The sequence below is a fragment of the Myiozetetes cayanensis genome, unplaced genomic scaffold (assembly GCF_022539395.1).
Source record: "Myiozetetes cayanensis isolate MyiCay16 unplaced genomic scaffold, myiCay2020 scf4, whole genome shotgun sequence".
NCBI lineage: Eukaryota > Metazoa > Chordata > Aves > Passeriformes > Tyrannidae > Myiozetetes > Myiozetetes cayanensis.
In genome coordinates this window covers 4,933,147-4,952,937 of record NW_026087631.1, presented here as the reverse complement: position 1 = coordinate 4,952,937, position 19,791 = coordinate 4,933,147, and the positions used below count along the sequence as shown (strand labels likewise).

Sequence of the window (19,791 nt, the reverse complement as noted above, 5' to 3'; positions counted from 1 at the left end):
AATGTATCCTTGCCAAGTTCTTTCTTTTGAGTTTTCTCCTCCAGTGCTTTGGGTAGTTCCTGCCCTCCCTGTCCTCTCACATGGAAGCTGCTTCTCCTCCTGGTTGCACAATTGCTCCCGTTCCAGTGGAGTCCCCTCACAAGGACCGGTGGGGTGGGGTACACTGAGTCAGAGGAGGGATTAAAGGAACAACACACAGTGAGTGCAGCTCATGGGACACAGGGTGGGTGAGCTACAGGCCACAGCAGTGTCACCTGGCACAACTCCACGAGGTCTGCAAGCCTCCACCTGGCAGCCAGTTTGGCCACTTAGATTGGTATCGCTTATCCCTGCCCCAGAAACTCCCTGCCCCATTGTCAACAGCATTCCCAGAAAATCCTTGAAAACAAGCCCTGCTGCAGCCCGGAGCCTGATTACAGTGCAAGCTGTGCACGCAGGCAGCCACAGCAAGGAGTCTCCTGCCCAGCTGATCTGGCACGAGGCTTGGGGTGACAACACACATCCACCCAGAAAAATTGGTACCTCCAGACTTATTTGTCTGGCATAAGCCAGACAATATGTCTGCAATGTGTCATGAACAAAAGCACCAGGCCCTCAGTCGGAGACACTCACTGCATTAATGTGGCCATACTGGGGCATGGCTAAGCTCACCACAACAGGAAAGGCAACCCACTTCCCTGAGTACTGGTTTCATGCCACACTGGAGCACTGCTCTCAGACTCCCTGTCTCAAGAGGCAAGAACATCACCTCTGTGATGGTGACAATAAGTGGATGTTAGGAAAAAATAAGACAAAGGCAAGAATGTAGGATACTTCCCCCAAGTAACCCTCCAGCTTCCATTTATTTTCAGCTCAAGGGACTTTTATTACCTAACCCTCAGTGAATGTTTTCCCTGGTCAACTCCTAGAGTTTTGAACATCCCCAAGTATTTAACATCCAACACATCACTGCATTAGTGGAAAGAACCTTCTCTCCCCTTCCTTAATTTGGCTATGGTTAGCTCCATTTGGTGTCTTTTTTTGGTTTTTTTTGTTTGGTTTTTTTTTTAGTTTGTTTGGGGTTTTGTTTTTGGTTGGTTGGTTTGGGGTTTTTGTTTGTTTGTTTTTACTGGAAGAAACAGTTAGCATTCCATTCCTATCTCTTTTTCATGCGCCACACAACTTTCTAGGCCTCTCTCCTATGCCCAGCTCATCTCTTTTCCAAGCTGTGCAGTCTCAGCCTATTCCCTTGTGCTTTGTGTGAAAGCCATTCCACTTCTAAACTGGCCATAAGTCATAACTGGCCTTCTCTGAAGGTTTTTTCCCAATTCTGCTATCCTGTTTTGGATGTCAAGGGCCTACATCTGTGTTCCACATCAAAGTTTCATACAGTGTAACGGTAAAAGGCTACAGCTTTCCATTTTAAATGTTTTCTAGCATTTTATCTGATTTCTTGACTGCTATGAAGTATCAGGTGACATTAACTTGGATGTTCTTACTGTGCTGCCTGGAACACCACATGCACTAATAAAGGCAAGGAGAGCTGCTGACACACCTATTTGTAACTGCTCCTCAGCTGCATTTTAGAAACAACTTTAGATGCTGTGGTCCAACTGTCCTGTTTTCAGAGACATTAACAGAGTCAATCAAAGACCATCTGCCAATTTTGCTACCTGTGTATTGCTTCTGTCACCTCTGTTTAAATAAAATGCAGGTAACCCAAGTCTAAGACAGCTGGTAAAACCAGCCAGGAACAATGCTGAAAGCAGCAGCGTGCTGGAACAATTCAATCCAAGGTCACCCAAGGAAAGTGCACTCAAGAGTTTCTGGACTTACAGTGGGCAGCAAACCCGATCCTTTGTGTTCATCTGCAGTACTGTGCACCCTCTAGATGTGCCAACATCTGGACAAAAACTCTGTATGCTAAACTACAGCTACCATGTGTCATCTACCACAAGGAGCCTCTATTTTAGGCCGCCTAAAAACACATGACACACTGATCTGATGGAAGACAGCTGTGAGAACAGCTAAAGCCCCGCGATTCAGTACGTGTGTCCAGAGTGACTGGCTCAAGTGTGCTTCCATTTCCTCACTGCTGCCTTTGTCTGCAACCCTGGTGCCACTCAGCCTGACTCCACAGGTTCGGGGTGACCGACAGGACCCTAACTTCATGGGACATTGATGGGAAAAAGCGTCACATCACAGCCTTTGTTTGTTGCTTGTGCTCATGTGGATTTTCGGATGTGACGACTCCCTACCCAAGAGGCCAACGCTGCATTTCAGGTGTGTTAACAGTTTCAGGGTGCAGTTCAAAGGCACCCCTTGAGGAGTTTTGGTACCTTAGGTAAAACAGCTCATTTCTCCTCAGCAAAAAGTCAACTGCTTTAGCTAACTACCATAAATTCCCAAATATGAGGAGCAAAGGTGCACAAATAGGAAGTGCAGTTAACTCCCATGAACATATGAAGTGGTAATAATCTCATAGAGGGAGTGCATTGGTAAATGCATTTTTACACATAATTTTAAAACAGCCTGAGCGAGGAGCTTTATTTCATCTTTGGCACCAGCAACTTCACAATTTACATGCAGAGTTCCTCTTTTTACACCACTGGAAGCAAGCATCTCATGTATGAAGGGTTACTAAGCTATTTCTTTTCCCAGACATCAGACCTGGCTCTGCAAGTGTCTCTTAATAGTTGCCTTTGCTGTTGGTGTTTAATCTGCCCTCCTGGACGTTGATTTGAAGAGTCCAAGGACACACATCCAATCAATCCCCATGCTCCAAGACAAATATTTTGTTCAGACCATTTTCTAATTAAAATTCCCTGCTAGAAAGGCTCCTAGACATGGCACAAACAATAGTTCTCTCAACCCCCTCAAGCTGCTGCCCTTTGAAACAAGGGAGCAAGTCCCTCCTTTTCACACAGAAACCCGCCTGACAGACAATAAGAAGTAACTTTCGGTCAAGCCATCTGGAGCAGCTCATGTTGTACACAGGGCAAAAAGCTGCCTTTGTTTGCAGAGCAGCAGGGCAAAATAAAAGGTAGTCCTACCCGAAACAGCTGCCAAGCAAGAGGCACGTTACTCTGGGACGTTTTCGTCCACATCAGCAAACTGCGTATCACATGGTTTCAATTATTTTTATCCCAGACAAGGAAAAAAAAAAAAAAAACACGCAAGCTGAAGTGACGTAACAGGAAACAGCTGTAATCAAACTGTGAAGGGCAGCCTCCCCGGTGGCAGCAAAAGCCCTGCCATGGTCCTAGCTGAAGCTGGCCCTGGAATTGTCGTCTTAATTTCAATGCAAATGGGAGTCAGCGGCAGGTTGGAGCTCTCGGGGAAGGATGCGTGCCAGGAATTGTTGGCTGGCAGGGAGCAGGCTCCCGGCAGCTGCCCCTCCGTGGGAGTGAGGCGCATGCTAACCTGAAGTGACCCGCTCTTGTGCTTGCTCTCAGAGGTTACTGCCGTTCACGGGAGCTGAGCTCTCCTGCCCTGATGCAAAAGACGGAAGACCAGCGAAGGGGAGGGAGGAGGCGGCGGCATTGTTTAGCTTAGATGGTTGTGATTTCTGCTCCAGGGAGAGAATGTTTTTGACTAATAGCAGCACTTCAAAGTCAGAGCCAGCCAAAAAAAACTTGGATAAGTTTCTGGCTCAACACCCACCCCCCCCACCCCCACATTTGGACTTCTGACTCACACTAAGGTACAAAGGGCTTTTTTTTCTTGATCCATCGTTTCACCTGCAAAAATAAATACTTGCAGTCTCGAGAATGTCAATTTGGCTCTGCAAAGCTCTGTTAATGTTTAGTGTTGTGATGTCACTGCGCCGACTGCCCCTCAAGACTGGAAAACAATCTCTGCCCCCAAAAAGCTACCTAGACAAAGAGGTAACAGTAGCCTATAGGTACTAATTTAGATTAGAACAGCCACAACATCTTTTCCACATGCCGTGCCCTAACCGCACCCAAAAAATAGTAGATACAACCAAATAGTAACCCTGACATGGTGAGCAACTGAGTGAAACAAAACAAAACAAACAAACAAACAAAAAACCACAAAAAAACCCAACCAAAAAACCCCCCAAAAACAAACAAACAAAAAAAACAGAGAGAAAGGCCTCCACGTGCAACTTGCAAGGTGCTGCCAGGCAGCAGATGTACTGCAAGGGCAACAGTTGTGCCACTGCTGAGAAGGCAAAACATTAGAGAAAACATCTGAACTCTTGCTACGGTGTTTGTAATTTGGAGTGCCTAGGGGTTGCAAAGAGCGTGCTGCCTGCACTGTCACAGGCAAAACAGCTGCAGGATGGGCAAAGTTTTCAAAACAAGCCAGGGATTTGACTTAGAGTTGCTCTAAGGACATCCGTGCCTCCGTGCTCCATCACAGGCTAAGACAACAACTTCATCACGGTGGTGACGTGTTGTGACGCAAAGGTGCTCCTTACCTCTTTAACAAGCCTCCCAATGCTGTCTCTCAAAGTTTCCACGGTTTCTGACAGATCCCACAAGGAGGAATTGAAAGAAAGTTGTCTCTGGAGGAAGACAGAAGAGGAAACTGGAAGTTACTGCAAGGCACAAACATTATTAAACTCTTGTAAACACCTGTGTATAGAGTAGTAATGACTGTTTACACAGCAAGTTGCTTGATGGGGAAGGCAGAGCTGGCTTTCTATGCAACCTTGAACTTAAAATACCCTGGGCATCTGCACCCTGCAATGTGATAGGATCACTCCTCTCCCTCCTCACGGGTTTAGGTACAGATGCCATAACCAGAACCATACCAATAAAGCGTTCACATGCATACACACACATTTAACAGTGCAAAGGATGACTTGCATTCCAGGTCACAAAGCAAGCACAGCCTACAGGACAGCATGTGGACAGACCCGAAATCCTGCACACCAGGGCTATGAAAGGGATGCAAAGTCAGTACAATGGAGGACACTGTCAATATGATGTGGTAGGCACAAGTTTTCAGTGAGACTACACAGATACCATCTCAGATACAAAAAAACTCCCTACTGCAGTGTATATCACCACGACTCAAGTCCCCCCGTCAGGCCTTGATGTTCTTTATCTAAGCCAGTGGCATATTTTTAAAACAACCAGCTTCCAGGAAAACAGCTGACATGCACCATCACCAAGAGAGCAAGACTGACAGGTTTCAGGAACTGGAAGGCATAGCTTTCAGCTTTATTTGATGTAGCAGTACACTGAAGACAACTCCTTGTTTCCAGTTGCTCTACATGTAACTAAATGGGCCTGGATTTTGGTTTGTGGGGTTCTTTTGCCCTTCTGTTCACATATCTGTATTATCATGAATGGAAACATTTGGACACAATGTTTATTTCAAGGGAATGAAGATTAAAATAATTTCCTAAGATTTCACATTAGTAGCTACGTGTTATGGCATTTGAAAGCATACTGGAGTTACAGTATTGTGACACACTGAACAGCCAAGGCCCTTGATTCTAGCACACAACCTCTGAGCTGGGTCTTTTCCTTTTCGCATCTTTCCTGGAATAATTCCTGGAAACAAAGCCTAGAGGCTTTCACTTATTCTAGTTAATCTGCTGGAGGCTATTAAGACCTGGTCAGCATCAGCTGGCGTAAATGGCCACTGATCTGCTGGGACAATTAAGACAGATAATTTTCCTGAGTGCACAATTAGTGTTCACTCCAAAGCCAGTTGCAAAGTCAGGGAGGGTCTCTAGAATCTCTGTGTATTTCCACTGAACACAGTCCTTAAAGTTTGGATAAATGAAACTACATCATGACGGGTAGAAGAAAAACAATTCAAAATCCCCAAAGGCTTAGATCTTCAAGACAAATTTAAAAGAAATTTAGTTAGATACCAAAGCTACATATCTGCTTTAGCAATGATGTAGAAGGTCCTAGGTTCCTGCATAACAATAGATGTGCTTGCTCAGCTCCATATACCTCAATCTACACAGTTTTGTGTTGTTCACTGCATTCAGAGGTGATTCAGGAACAGCATGGATAAGGAAGTGTTTTCTGATGACACTAATTGGTTCAGAACGCTGAAAAGTCAAATCCAATTGCAAAGGATTAGTGAACAACCTCATGCTGACACACTGTTACGAAGTGCCAAACATAATTCAGCGCTGCCAAGCAAAGTACACAGGGAGAAGACCTTAAGATACACTTGCATGGCTCTGAACAGGCTAGTGCCACTCAGAAAGGGAGCTCTCAGAATTACAGTGATAAAACAGATCAACATCAACATAAATCCACATTGCCATCCTGGTTCTCGAGAAGCTATGTGCAATTTTAGGTTCTCCATCTCTGAAGGAACAAAGGCCACAAGTATGACTCAAGGCAAGAATGGGGTTTTTTTGGAAGAACAATAGACCACAGTTCTTCCAGTGGGATCTGGAAGGACAAACACAGGTTATGACAGAGGTCTGTAGAATTACAAGTGGGATAGAGAATGGAAACTGGGGATGATTGTTCGCTGTGCCTCACATTACAGGACTGGAGGACTTCCAGTGACACGACCAGTTAAAAACAAAACCAAAAAGGAGCTTCTGCATATGCACCTTAGTCAAAATGGAAAAAAAAAATCAGTACCTATTATGCTATGCTGAGGGTATTGTGAGTTTGAGAAAGGCTTAGAAGAACTCATTAAACATAAAAATCTTACCAAATGCTATTAAACACTAAGATCCCAGCAGAGAAAGTCTGAGTTGCAAGCTACTGAAGAACAGGACGTTACATTGAGGAAATGTTATTACATATTTGCCCCATGGCTGCATTCTGTCACAAGCCTCCATTAAGGGCTATCACTTGATGACACTGAGCTTAACAAGACTTTGTCCTGACTCAGTATGTAAGTCTTAGGAGATTCAAGGAGCTCGAAAACCTTACCCTGAAACGCGAGGAGTAACCACTTATCCTTTCACACTGCAGTACCCTGAGCCTTCTTCCCTAACATCACTTCAAGCTCATTTCTCACCATAACTTGGAGTGGTATCACTGATATGGAGGAAATTTTATTTTCTTTACCACCTCTTGCACTCAGGAAGCCTCTCACAAGTCATCTCCAGAAACAACACCAAAAATCAGTCACAAAGGCCAGTCTTCTTCAAACAGATGAGCGCATCATTAATTTCACTGCAATATAAATCCTTGTAGGGGTTCATTAAGTAGATCACTTCATAGACAAAATAACTCTAGACTCAGGGTAGCTTCAGTAAGATTGGTCCTACTGTCAGACTGCCCTTAGCAGGTGTCTGCACTACATCCTGGGGCTGAGGGGCAATGACTCCTTTCCTGGTGAAGCGCTGCAAAAACATCGCCTGTCCATTTTAGGCACACTGTGGAAAGACAAAGCTCTAGCAGGTTTTGAGCACAACTGCCCTGTATTATTACTGTGTTAGTGGCTAGCAAGTCACTAGACGTGTCTTCTGGAGCAGCAAGCATCATAATACTCTTGAGGCACAGGGTGCACTGAGGGGACTCTGTGTGCTCATTTACGCATGCTGCAAGGTTTAAAATAATGGCAAATACTTAAGGTGACTGGAGTTGACTGCACAACCAAGACAAGCCTTGAGTAAATCCACCTGAGACTTACTGGGGATGGAAAAATCCAGTTCTTTAAAATGCATGAGAATGCATGTGTTTAAAGTGTTGAAAAGTCGTAACAAGACTCTGCCAAAATTCAGTCTGCATCATACAGCTAACTTGTTTCTGCTTAATAAAGACCACTCTGCCACATTTGCTTTGAAACAGTTATTGCAGCTCCTCAGCAGAAACTTTTTACTGGCCTCTGCAGAAAAATCATGTGCTTTCAGCTTCTGCTTTTGTTTCCTGGAAGTCTCAAACTAACACTGTTTAAAAGGATGATATTGTGCTTGACTGAAAAACACTCTCAAAAGAGCAAGGAAAGCCACAAGTTCAGTTGCAGCATGTATTAAGAGACCTTTTCTAAAAGCCATTTATTATCTAACACTTAGTTCATGCTAACCATTTGACAAAATACCACCCATATTACGAAGGGAGAAAAAACAATTGGATTTTCACGTGCTCACCCACACTCCTTCAAGGACCATGACACTACGCAAGCCACAACATATTTATGGCTTATTACAGATCCATACCACTGGAAGTGAGTGTGGCAAAGCCCTTCCTAGGCAGTGCTGCAGAGATGAAATCCTACAGGAGGAATTTGAATTGCCCTTTAACATTCCCCTCAAGTCATATTCTAAACTGTGGAGAATTTGCAGAGGGAAATCTAAACAGGTTTGTGATACAAGATAGTCAGAGGTGTCCCACTGGACTGTGTTGTGATGGGTGGGGACTTACTGCCATTGCTCCTGCTAACCTTTCCCAAACTGTGTAGGTCTTCTGTGGGACAACTGCTGGCCTACCACTGAGAGAGAGATGGAAAGGAAATATGGAGTGCTTTTGCAACCTTACTGCTTCACTGTTGTTCTCAAACCTGCTTCTCCTGACTCAGTACCACGCACTATACCCAGAGCACGTGGCAAACCTCAAAAAGAGATGATGTGTCCTCATCTTGTACAACATGTCCCTTGTCCCATTGTACTTGTTGATGGTCAAAAGGCTTCAGAGAATGAGTGCAGATTAAGACATGGGTCCTGGAAAAAGGAATTTGACTTTTTGAAACACTTGCTGCTTCTACTGGAGCAAACAACGAGAGAAGAAGGAAAGCTGACCCTCTGCCTTGCTGCTCTGTGATCACTTCCAGATATTTTGCTGGGTTTTTACCTAAACAGCCGGCCTCAGATAGGTTGTTACATAAAAAAAGAATAAAGGATACGCCCTTTACCCTCCCTACTGTGCCTCGATGTGCTTGGCTCTATTTTCTCATCCTGCAGAGAAGGTTAAATTGAAGTAATACAAAGAATCAGTGACAGAGCTAGAAATCCTAGTAGAAAATTTTAATTAGAAGTTCTTCTTTGTCTTACCTGTACCACTGCATTTGGGGTAACGCTCAAGGTGTTCTGGATAGAACTGATGAGCAGACATACATAGTGTTTATTTTTTGCCTTTTTTTTTTTTTAAAAAAAAAAAAGAGTCCTTAATAGTGCTGTGACATTTACAGCTCAAGCATTTCACCCAGCAAGCACTTTTTTTTTTTAAAGCCATGATCTGTCCATAGTTTGTTAATGATTACTGGAGTAATTAATTTTTAAGAGTTACCTAGAACACCTGTAGTTCTTCTCAGAGGCTTCAAATGCACACACGCTTTAAGCCAGCAGAAGCAGGTGTCATCATCAGGGTCGCAGCCCACACCCACACTCCCTTATCGCTGGGCTCTCAATATTGCACCCTCCTCTTCATGTTTCAGCACAAATGTTTGTGTAAGCGCCCAGTCAGGTGCCTCCTGGATCAATTCCATGATGTAATTTACTGCATTATCTTGCAGACGGAATAACAAGCAGGAATGCACAGGGACAGAAACGACGAGGTGGATGCCAGCTGGGAGTCTTCAGGATTAAGACAGTTCAAGGAACCACAGCCACTTTGCTGCACAGATATCCAAGGGGCTCCAACTCCTGGTTTACTATGCAAGCCCTTGGTGTTGAATTTACACAATTCCTGAGCACAGCTGCAAGTCTTTGTATTATCCTACTTGTACTAAGATGCTGCCACTCCGTAAGTCACGAAATGGTGCAAGCAGTGAAGCCCAGGTCCCACTACACAAGCTAAAATCCTGCCTCTGAATTGCTGTTGTACCTGCATTTGATTTGGCTCTTACTTTATTTACTGAAATGACTTGCTGTGAAGTACATCAAAGAGATTAAGCAAAAAAAAAAAAAAATTAAAAATTAATCTCTGGGCAAATTGTTGTCATTGGTTTACAGACTCTCTGGTAGATATGGTAAAGGCTATCTTCAGTGTGCATGTCCAAGATGTGACACACAGTGCTTTCAATAAGCTGTGTCAAAAGCCTCCTTTGTTCACGAACAGAAAGTTCTCTCTTTGTTCAAAGATGTTACTGCAGGTCAGGGCACTTTTTGGTCTCTAAAGACACAAGTTTCAAACGTGTTGGTCGCGATCCTGGAGTTAATTTATTCACTTTGCCTGGCCACACTGAAGCCAGTTAGTTTTTATTTCACTCACTGATGCATTACAGCACTTCAACTAGATGGTACGCTGTGACATTTTTCTAAGGAAAACTCTGGGCCTTTACCAGACAGTAATACACAGCAGGTTTAGAACTGCTGGCCTCTTTACTCCAGCTTTTTTTTTCCCCTTTGAAGACAAGGTAACGAGCCAGCTTCTCAGAAGTCCCCCACAATTGCACATAATGTCTTAAATCTATATGGTTGTTGCCAAGTGGCACAGAGAGGCTTATGACTGCTTTCTCTCACCAACAACCAACACAGACCTGATGGCAGACACACACAGTACCCACTTCTGTCAGCAAACCTGCAGGAACTCCCACAAATGAGAGAAAAGCAAGACTGAGTCTCCACAGGGCCCAGAAGGCCAATACTGAGTGGTACAACCACTGGCCATTTTCATCCTCTTCAGACCCCGGAATTCTAACATCTTTGAATGGCTGAAAGCGAAGTATGTATAGATGTGCACATGTACATGTAACTGAAGACAAGAATGCTAACAGCCATTCCTCTCCCAACAGCCCATCTCTGTTATGGGGACAATTTTAGTGCCGTTACCTCATCTCTTAACGCTTATGATTATCTTATTCTTCCAGCAGGAAAGAAAAAAATGCAGATGGAGGGCACATGGAAAACAGAAGATGAGCTGTGGAGAGAAGTCACTGACCACTGCATGCTGCACAGAAGACTCATATGATTCCAGTACTCAATAATGACCCTCTTTGACCAGGGACAAAGCCAAACAAGGGGTACGTGACTTTCAGTCCTGAAAGGCTCATCAAATCCGAAAACTCAAACAGCCAAAGTGTTTATTTCTTCCACAGCAGACAACAGAATGTTTGTTTTAGTGGGTAACAGAGTGGGTTCTGTGGTCCCTTCTTCACTCTGTTATTTCCAGCACTGAATTCCTCAGACTTCTGTATTTTCACAGATATTGTGGACCTGTAGCAATACATCACTAGGTTTTCCTAGATTAAGTCTGCTCCAGCCTCTAATTACCCTGTAATTAATGCATTTTCTTGAAGTTCAACAAGTTCTTGATCCAAAACCCATTCAGCTGGTCAATTTTTGAAACAGGACTTTTTAAAACCTGACTCTACTTTGTATGAATTAAACCTGTTTAAAGGTTGTGGCTTATCAGTGGCTGGAAACTTCTGCACCCAGTGGCCTCATTCATGCTTAGGGCAGAGGGTGGTGGTTCTAGCAGTCAGCACAAGATGGTCTAATATCCAGGCTCATTCCAGCCAAGATACAACATCTGACTAAAACACAGGGACAACCAAGAGCCTGTTTGTTACTCTGCAGCATAAACACTTTCCTCTTGACAAACTGAACTGCAGACCACACACATTTATGCTCCACAAGTAGCAGACTGCAGCAGGAAGGGTAAGAATGACAGGAAGTAGCAATGCTCTTCACACTCCAGTAATAAAGACAACCTTTCTTCTTTCTTAGTGCCAAGGAACAGTTCACTCTGGAAACACAGTAGTGAGTTCCTAGACCGAAAGCCCTGGAAAATGTCACTGTCTGTCAGTGACAGACTCTCAAGGGTAGGACCAGTGAACTCACCTGAAGGGGCTTCAAAGGATTCAGGTTGGCACGGAAGGCTTGCTCAGCTGCATGGAGTTTTTCCTTTGACAAGGTGCAAATTAAGGCTTCAGAGTCCATGGCCACCGTCTGATTTTGGATTTTAAGGTATTCAGACGATGTGGAGTTATTGCAGAGATCTTGCAACCGCATTCGATAACCAGACACTATGACCTAGAAAAGTGGGGAAAGCATGTAAGTCTCCCTTCATCTAAGACCCCAAGCAAAAATCTGTTTATTGCCTAGACAAAAGAAACCATTCATAGCATTACCAGATAGAGGTAAGAGGGCATTGTTCTCTACAGGTTGAGCAGCCCTGACTCAGGCACAACTCAGTTCCAAGAAAAACGTTTCCCCACTGAAGAACATGGGACAGAAGTCCTGGGGGAGGGAGGTCTCTTCACTTCTCCACAAACATGCACAAAGCAGCAGTGATCCTGTCCTCCACAGCAGCCATTTCATCCAACCAAGGGCACATGCATTGCCTAACCTTCAGTCTTCTGGGAACGGAGCCACAGAGGCAAAAACAAGGGCTGTGACTAGAGACAAGTCTGACAAATGTATGTGAAGGGCAAGAGACCTATGTCCCAAACTCCTCAGACATATCTGCCAGGCACGTTTTCTGTCCAGTTCTGGGTCAGAACCATCTTCTCCCTTTGCTCTGAAATATCTCTTCACTAACTGCTGAGACAAACCTTTTGCAGTGTTTTTGAGGAGATAACTTTTTTTCATTGATATGTTATCTCACTGGCTACAACAGACAAGATAAGATCCTAGAGTCTTCCTTCACAGGAATATTTAACTCAAGGTAATGGTTTGCTCGTCAATAATGTTTCTTAACCCACAAGTAACCACCTTATTAACGAAAGAAATTGATAAAAACCCTGTGTTATCATCAGACCCTTTCAGACCTGATAGCCTAGATTCTTTTAATCAGGTTAGTTACAGAATTCAGGGTTGCTGAACAACAAGCAGGTCCGTGTCAAAAAAGCTGCACGCCTCATAAAAATGATAAACAAGAAAAATGTAGACTCTACCATTGGCAAGAATTTTTTTGTTTGCCATGGAGCTAGACAGAAGGAACAATTTTATTGCTAAGGCACAGGTAACAATAGCTTTAGACTTCATTTCTTCTTTCTATTCTTTTATAATACCTGGCATGCATTGCCCAATTTCCAGTAAAAACTCAGGAGGATTGATCTACATCCCAGAAGAGTTACCAGTTCCTAAACTATGCTGGTAAGTCTGAAAAATTTCCCATCTTTCAAAAGCAAAGGGGTATCAACCACGTGGGGGAAAAAAGCACATTATGTTCAGAAAACAAGCAAATGCAACACTCGTGCAAACATTTAACTCTGGTCCATGTCCATATGCCAAAAATAGGATATTTCAGTGCTGCACGCTCAGCTGAGTAAATCAGCTCTCTCTCATCAAAAAAGCTGGACTTTTGAAAAAAAATTTGGGTGGGATTTTTTGTTTGTTTGGGTGTGGGGTTTTGTTTCTTTGTTTTTGTTCTTGTGGTTTTGTTTTTGGTGGGTTTTTTTGTTTGTTTTTTGCCAGTAGAGATACTACTACCAGTTCACAGCCCTGCTGAAAAGGAGATATTCATGGGGCATGGAAATAACACTCCAGAGACATGGAATTAGTCTAAACCAGCTTCCCTGCATGGACATACAGAAAACCAGTGTCTCCTAGTGCCTCAGCATTCACCCACAAAAACTGAAGGTGACCAACCCTTCCACCATCCTGAGTATGCCCAACCTTCTCACTCAGATTTTAAACACTTTTGGAGAGAAGCTGCCCCTTCCAAACACACAAGAACTTAAGGCTCTGCCTATCCTCCCCAAACTAAAACACCCAGTCACACTAAGCCAGCCAGTTCTCTCTCTAGTCACCTGAACTCACGGTAGCTTCAACAGGCAAAAATACATCCTAAGTGACAGACTAAGTCCCCTAAGGACTCTCAAAACGCCAGGCTCATGTTTGAGAGTAGTCACAGGTCATTGTTTTGTGTTCACAGGTCAATCACTGTCTCCTGGGACTGCCCCTGCTTCATGAAACAGGGAGATTTGCTCCAAGCAGAGTATGCACCGGCCGTTGTTATTTACTCCTCACTGCTACTCAATGCATGATGCTGCAGCCCTGGCACAGGACCTCACTGTGCCTCCAACTTTTTAGAAGGACAACAGGACCTGCTCCTGCCCCCAAGCCACCACATAAGAGCTGATACAGGTGCCTTCCGAATCCCACACCCTTCTGAGCACACCTGCCACTACTGGAGAAACACAATGCTGAGAAACACAGTGTCTGCCCCAGGAAGCAACATGCCCATCAAGACAAGGTTTTGATGGGTTTTATTTATCTGCACTTATTTCAGTATGCTGGACACGCAACCCTGCTTGGCATGCTGGGAGCACTGTCACTGCAGTAACACCAGTGAACAGTCCCATCTCCTTGGTGACTTCAGTTCCTTATTTGCTCGCATATCATGACTTCCTGCCTTGTTGAACAACCCCAGGACAGAAACAGACCACAGAAGGCAGCTGTATTTCCTGTGAGAGGTTTGCATACCCTGCATGGGCCCTTCTACATGACCCACCCACACAGAGACCTAATAACTACTGCCTCTTAATACCGGAGTCAGCTCAACAGCGAGGTCAGATCTCCAACCCAGATCTCCCACAAAATCAAAGGGCTCCATTTTGTGAATCAGATAAAGTCATTCTGCAGGAGGAGAGAGCTCTACATCTCTAGCTACCACTCGTGTTAGAAAAGTGCTCAAGGAAAATCTGGTGGGCCACTGCTCTGCAGCTTGCTAGCTTGCCCTCTTGCCCTTGCTAGCTCTTCCTGCCATCCCTGAGCACAAAACACTGTTAAGACTTAATAGCCTCACTGCCAGTGCCCCAGCAGAGTGAGCTCAAGAACTACATAAACAAGAACACAGCTTAAATTATGTAAGGAAGAACTAGCTGACCGATCACTCCCAGACTGCCCTTCATACACATTATATAGATAAAAGCTAAGCTTTTTTTCTCCTTCCATTGGCTTTGCCCTATACAACTGTTACAGCATGGCAGTCACACAAATGTCAGAGTTGGCTTTTTTGCATGTTTTAAAATCTGTCCCTCCACCAGTTTACGAAGAATAACCATGTTGCTATTGCTGAAGTCTTCCAGTTATCTTTCCAGAACCATCCATAGCATGATTCCGTCTTAATATACCTTGAATTTCAGGCAAATTAGTTTCAAATAAAACAAAACTTGCACCCTAAATTGGGTAAGACATTTTTTTCCACTTAAATTTTTTTAGTAGAACATATCCTTAACTTACAGGATTAACTATCAAACTGCACTAAAACAGATGGCTTGGTAAAATTTACTGAAGAACAGGATAACTTGTGCAAAGAGGGACAGCATCTGTAACTACATTAAAACAAAAACTAAAAGGATGATTAATCCACCCTACTTCAATGAAAAGATCTGATATGGACTTGGGAAGCAGAACGGATTTCTTTCTCCTTTTGCATGCCGTCTTTTGCAGTGCCTCAAGAGAACCATGGGTCTTCCTTTGAAGTGTCTTCTGACTTCTGCATTAGAAAGGATGCTGGCAGACTAATTCATCAAGCCTAGCAAAAAACATGTTATGAACCTGACAGTGGCAGACAGCCATCACAAGACAGGGGCCTCAGCCCACCGTCACCACTGGCTGTATTTATGGATTCATGGGAACGCTCAGGAGTTTCATTTGATATCAGGACTCCTGAAGTACACAATATACAATGTGCCTGTCTTGAAGAGCTGGCCACAAACCTAAAAGCATGCCTCCTTCAGCTGCACAGGACTGTAAGGCAGAACAACACATACAGACCCTGCTCCAGTCCAAGCTGAGTGACCGAACAGTTAGAACAGCACAAGCAACCTAATTAATGTTTTATTTACACTGGGAAAAAAAAAAAAAAAAAGAAGAAATTCAGTTTAGCCTGAGATCTTAGGCAGATCAAAACATTTGCCCATGTGTTCCCAGTGTCCTTTTACAGCTTACAATCAAATAAGACAGTAAATTGAGGGCAGAAGGGAAGAGAGAAGCAGGGAATACATTTTCCTCTGTGTTTGTACAACATCTAGCTCAGAGGGGTTCTGCACTGTGGATCTTGGCACTGTGGCTAAACAAACAACAGACAAGCATTATGTTAGTGATTGAAAGTGCTCTTTACCTGCTGGAGGTTGACCCTTGCATTCAGTAACTCCTCTACTGCAGATGATGGCATGGACACATTATGGTGGAGGAAGTCTGAGAGCGTCTCATTGTCAACCAGGAAATCCCGAAGTTTCAAGTCTGGAAAGCAACAAAACAAGCAAAGTTCTGGTCATGGCAAAGCCAAAAGGAAAAACTCAAGTGAGAGCTCCAAACAGGAAAAGCAGAGTTGACAAATGGAGGATAGGGAATTACACAAAACATGGCGCAAAGGGAAAAGAGGAGCTGCTGGCAAAGTGTTCTGAAGCTTCAGAAACATCAACCCATGATATCTTGACCTCAATCTCCTTCCCCCCACCCCCACCAATTAAAAAAAAAAAACAAAAACCAGCAAAAACCAAAACTTCAACCAAAAAAAAAAAAAACCCACCTTTAAAAACATCTCTTTTTAACATAATTAGTTCAGCTCAATTTGCACATATGTACACAGAAGTAAGATACATCAAGCTTCTCCCCTGATCTGGGCTGAAACCCAGCATTAGCTCTTAATCCCTGTGTTGTTACAGAACATGAGACTGAGTTGGTGCATGGACCACCAAGGGATTTACTAGCCTGTAGTCAATTATGATTACAGTAAATGCACTCTACCACAAATTTCAAAGTCTGACATATGGAGACACAGATATGACACAGAATTGCTCAAAGATCTAGAAAACAATCTTAACTACTTGGAATTAAAAAATGTTTGCTGGATTTTTTCCATTTTTTTCTCTCCCAAAAGCACCACCTTCTCAAGCCATTGGTGTTCCACCTCCTGGTTTTAAAACAAATCTGTATCTTCATCACAGCAGAGGGGAACCATATGGAAATTGTAATCCAAGCACACTACTGAAGTCACAAATCTGGATCTTAAGAAACTGACCCTCACACTGTTTTGGGTTGTTTTTTTTCTGGTTTGGGTTTGGTTATTTTTTTTTCATGTGGGGGGGAGGGGGTTAGTTTTGTGGCTTTGTTTGGTTGGGGGTGGGTGGGGTGAGTTTTGGTGGGGATTTTTTTGTGGTTTTTTTTTTTTGGTTGGGTTTTTTGTTTGTTTGTTTTTTTTTTCATTTTGTTTTTGGTTTTGTTGTTTTCCTTAAGAGAGAGAGAGAAAAAGAAAGAGAGAGGGGGTCAGTTCTATCTTCATGATGGTGCTAATAAGACCAAGACAGTGGGTTTGATCCCCTTTTGGGCCTCAATTAAAAGCTGGGACTTGACGATCCCCGTGGGTCCCTTTCAACTCAGAATACTCCGTGATTCTGCAAACAAAGCAGCGACGAGCGAGGCAGCTGTGCCAGGGGGAGGCGAGAGAGCAAGCGCCACAGGATTACCAAGGTGAAGATTTCCAGGCCGAGCTAAGACAAAAAAAACAGCAAGGTTTCATGCCGTTTGGTTGTTTTTTTGTTTTTGTTTTTTTTTAAATCTCTCTAGGAAGAGAGGACGCCGCATCCCCGAGCGAACAGCGGGAAACAACGAGCTCTAAAGAGAAAAGTAACGTGGCAGAACTAAGAGTTCGCACTTTTTCCCCACCCCCCCATCCTCCCTGTAGGGAGGACAGATGTACCAGGGGGACCGGGCTCTCGGGTGCCACTTGTGCTTCCCGGCCGGAGCCAGGCGGAGCAGGCGGCGAGCAGGGGGATGGAAAAGCCACGGGCTCCGCTCCCGCCGCACGGAGCGAGCGGGGTTACCGGCGGTCATTGCTCCCTCATCTACATATCCAGTTACGAATTCCCCGCTGCCTTTTTTTTGTTCCGCACGAAAGAGTAAATCACCCGCCTCTGCTGAGGTTACTCCGGGGCGAAGAAAAGTTCCTCCCTCGCCCCTCCTTCTCTGCCTCCCACTCGGGAAAGTGCCGGGGGGGACGGGATGGGGGGTTTGAGCACGGCCGTGCAAAGGCCCCGCTGACACCACCCCCCCCAAAAAAAAATTAAAAAAAAAATCAAAATCAACCATCACCCCCACTCCCAGCCCGGGGAAAGGCTGGGAAAAGAGCCGGCTCCTGCAAGAGCATAAAAACGCCCTTTTCTTTCCAGCTTAAAGCATCCTGCTTCGCCGTAACTGGAGGAAAAAAAATCCACCACCCCCCCCCCCCCCACACACACACCCCGATTCCTCGGTTAATTCCTGAATGCGCCAAACTCCCTAAACACTTCTGCAGCTTGTTTACTTTTTGGTGAGATCATCTACTGTTCAGAAACTCCGATGGACAAAGGGGTGTCTGGCTGAAGGCACACTGGCATGCAGAGATCAGATGTTTCCAAGCTTTTTCATTTAATCTGTCCCCATTTAAGATATTTTTCAAGCGCCTCTTAAAGGGCCACACACCTTTTTTTTTTTTTTTAAGCAATTATTTCCCCACTTTTCTGTTTCTGCAGTGTTGTGCTGCTTTGGGGTTTGCTAAGGCTATTTTGTTTGTGGGTTTGGTTTGGAGGGTTTTTTGCCATGTGGAAGCAGGATTTTCTTGGTCAGGGGCATATTCTATAGGCAACTGCAGGAGAGCAACCTGAACTACACCGAGATTCCTGCTGGCCGGTCTGTAATCATGACGGGGAGTAACAAAGAGCCTGCCATCCTCCACGGCTATAATTAACCAGCCCAGCATTAACACAGCACTTATCCCCTGCCTTTTTTGTCATGCCTAGCATTTTCAGACTTGCTCAACATTAGAATTTGCTGAAAAATCGAAGCTGCCTTCCAAGGAACGCCTACAAACATCTGAAGGAGTTTTCATCATCATTTTGAGGAAAACACGAGGGAAACAGAACATGAAGTTACCAAAACTGCAGGACAATGTTTGGCTTTCAGCCAGCTGATCGTGAACCCGTGGTCACTACTCAAGACCACACATCAGAGCTCTGCAAGACCAAGGGGCTAAATCCCAACACCATGGTCCTGGATGCAGTGCCCTAAGCAAACAGCTGGCCTTTTCTTGCCATGCATTTTCTCCCCCACCCCACGTGGTCCTACTTCCAGGACTTGTGGGTCAGTGTCTTATGCAATCCCTCTCAATCACAGAGGCATGCATAATGACTTGCACATGAAACCACAGAAAAGCACCCAACACTGCAATATCTAAATTCCTTCCCAGGATACCTCAAAAACACAAGACTTATTAAAGGCTTCCTCCTGAAAACAGCCATTCCCCTCCGAGGCAACTGCTTGCCCACTGGGACTTAAGGAAACACAAGAGAACTATTTAAAAGAACTCCTCCAAAATTTGAAACAAAAGAAACAGGAGAGTTTTTTGAAGGCTAATACCAAGCTTACCTAATAATGCAGACACCTTGAGTGGAAGAACTCATTTTACCACCATGAGCCTACTACGGCAGAAAAAGTTTCCTGCCAGAAAAAGTTCAGATGCCCTATCAAGTTACTAAAACGTGAGGCAAAATGTGTCAGCTCAAACACGTTTTAAGTCTCATGTCTCCCCAAGAGGATCGCTACAGTCAGCCCTTGCAAGCTGGTGGGCAAACAACAGTGCAGCTGCAGCAGCCAGGCAGCACAGAGAGCAGTCTCTCCATGGACTTCCTGGCAAGGGCATGCAGCCTTTCCTTCCCTCTTGCCTTCATCTTCAAGGGAAAGCCAAAGGAGACGCAGTCCTGCAGGCTCCCCTCACCACCACCACGGGGTATGGCCTGTGGCTGTAACCACAGCTCCCAGCAGGCAAGCCAAGCCCCAGGCACAAGTGTGGAGATGAACCTCAGGTCAGACTGAGCAAACACACCCCAGGACTGTCAGATGTGATGTGAACCATCCTGCTCATTCAGTGGTGGGATAAATGTCTGTAGAAGTAATACTGAGACAGCTTTTCCCCGTGGCAGACTACTCTTACAGTTTCAGTCCTGACACCAAGGGAGCAACAGCAGAATAAACAACAGTAAAGC

At 44.5% G+C, this 19,791-nt stretch overlaps 1 protein-coding gene across 4 annotated transcripts in view; it reads right to left on the bottom strand.

The window, feature by feature from the left end:
- ABCA1 (ATP binding cassette subfamily A member 1) overlaps positions 1-19,791 on the bottom strand; it is a 93,247-nt gene that overhangs the window by 33,924 nt on the left and 39,532 nt on the right. For all 4 annotated transcript variants that reach the window (XM_050329425.1, XM_050329423.1, XM_050329426.1 and 1 more), the window contains exons 6-8: positions 15,891-16,012; positions 11,660-11,851; positions 4,424-4,510 (exon numbers count right to left, since the gene is read on the bottom strand). In XM_050329425.1, coding sequence (XP_050185382.1) covers positions 4,424-4,510; positions 11,660-11,851; positions 15,891-16,012 — 401 coding nt within the window. The remainder of the gene's footprint in view (positions 1-4,423; positions 4,511-11,659; positions 11,852-15,890; positions 16,013-19,791) is intronic.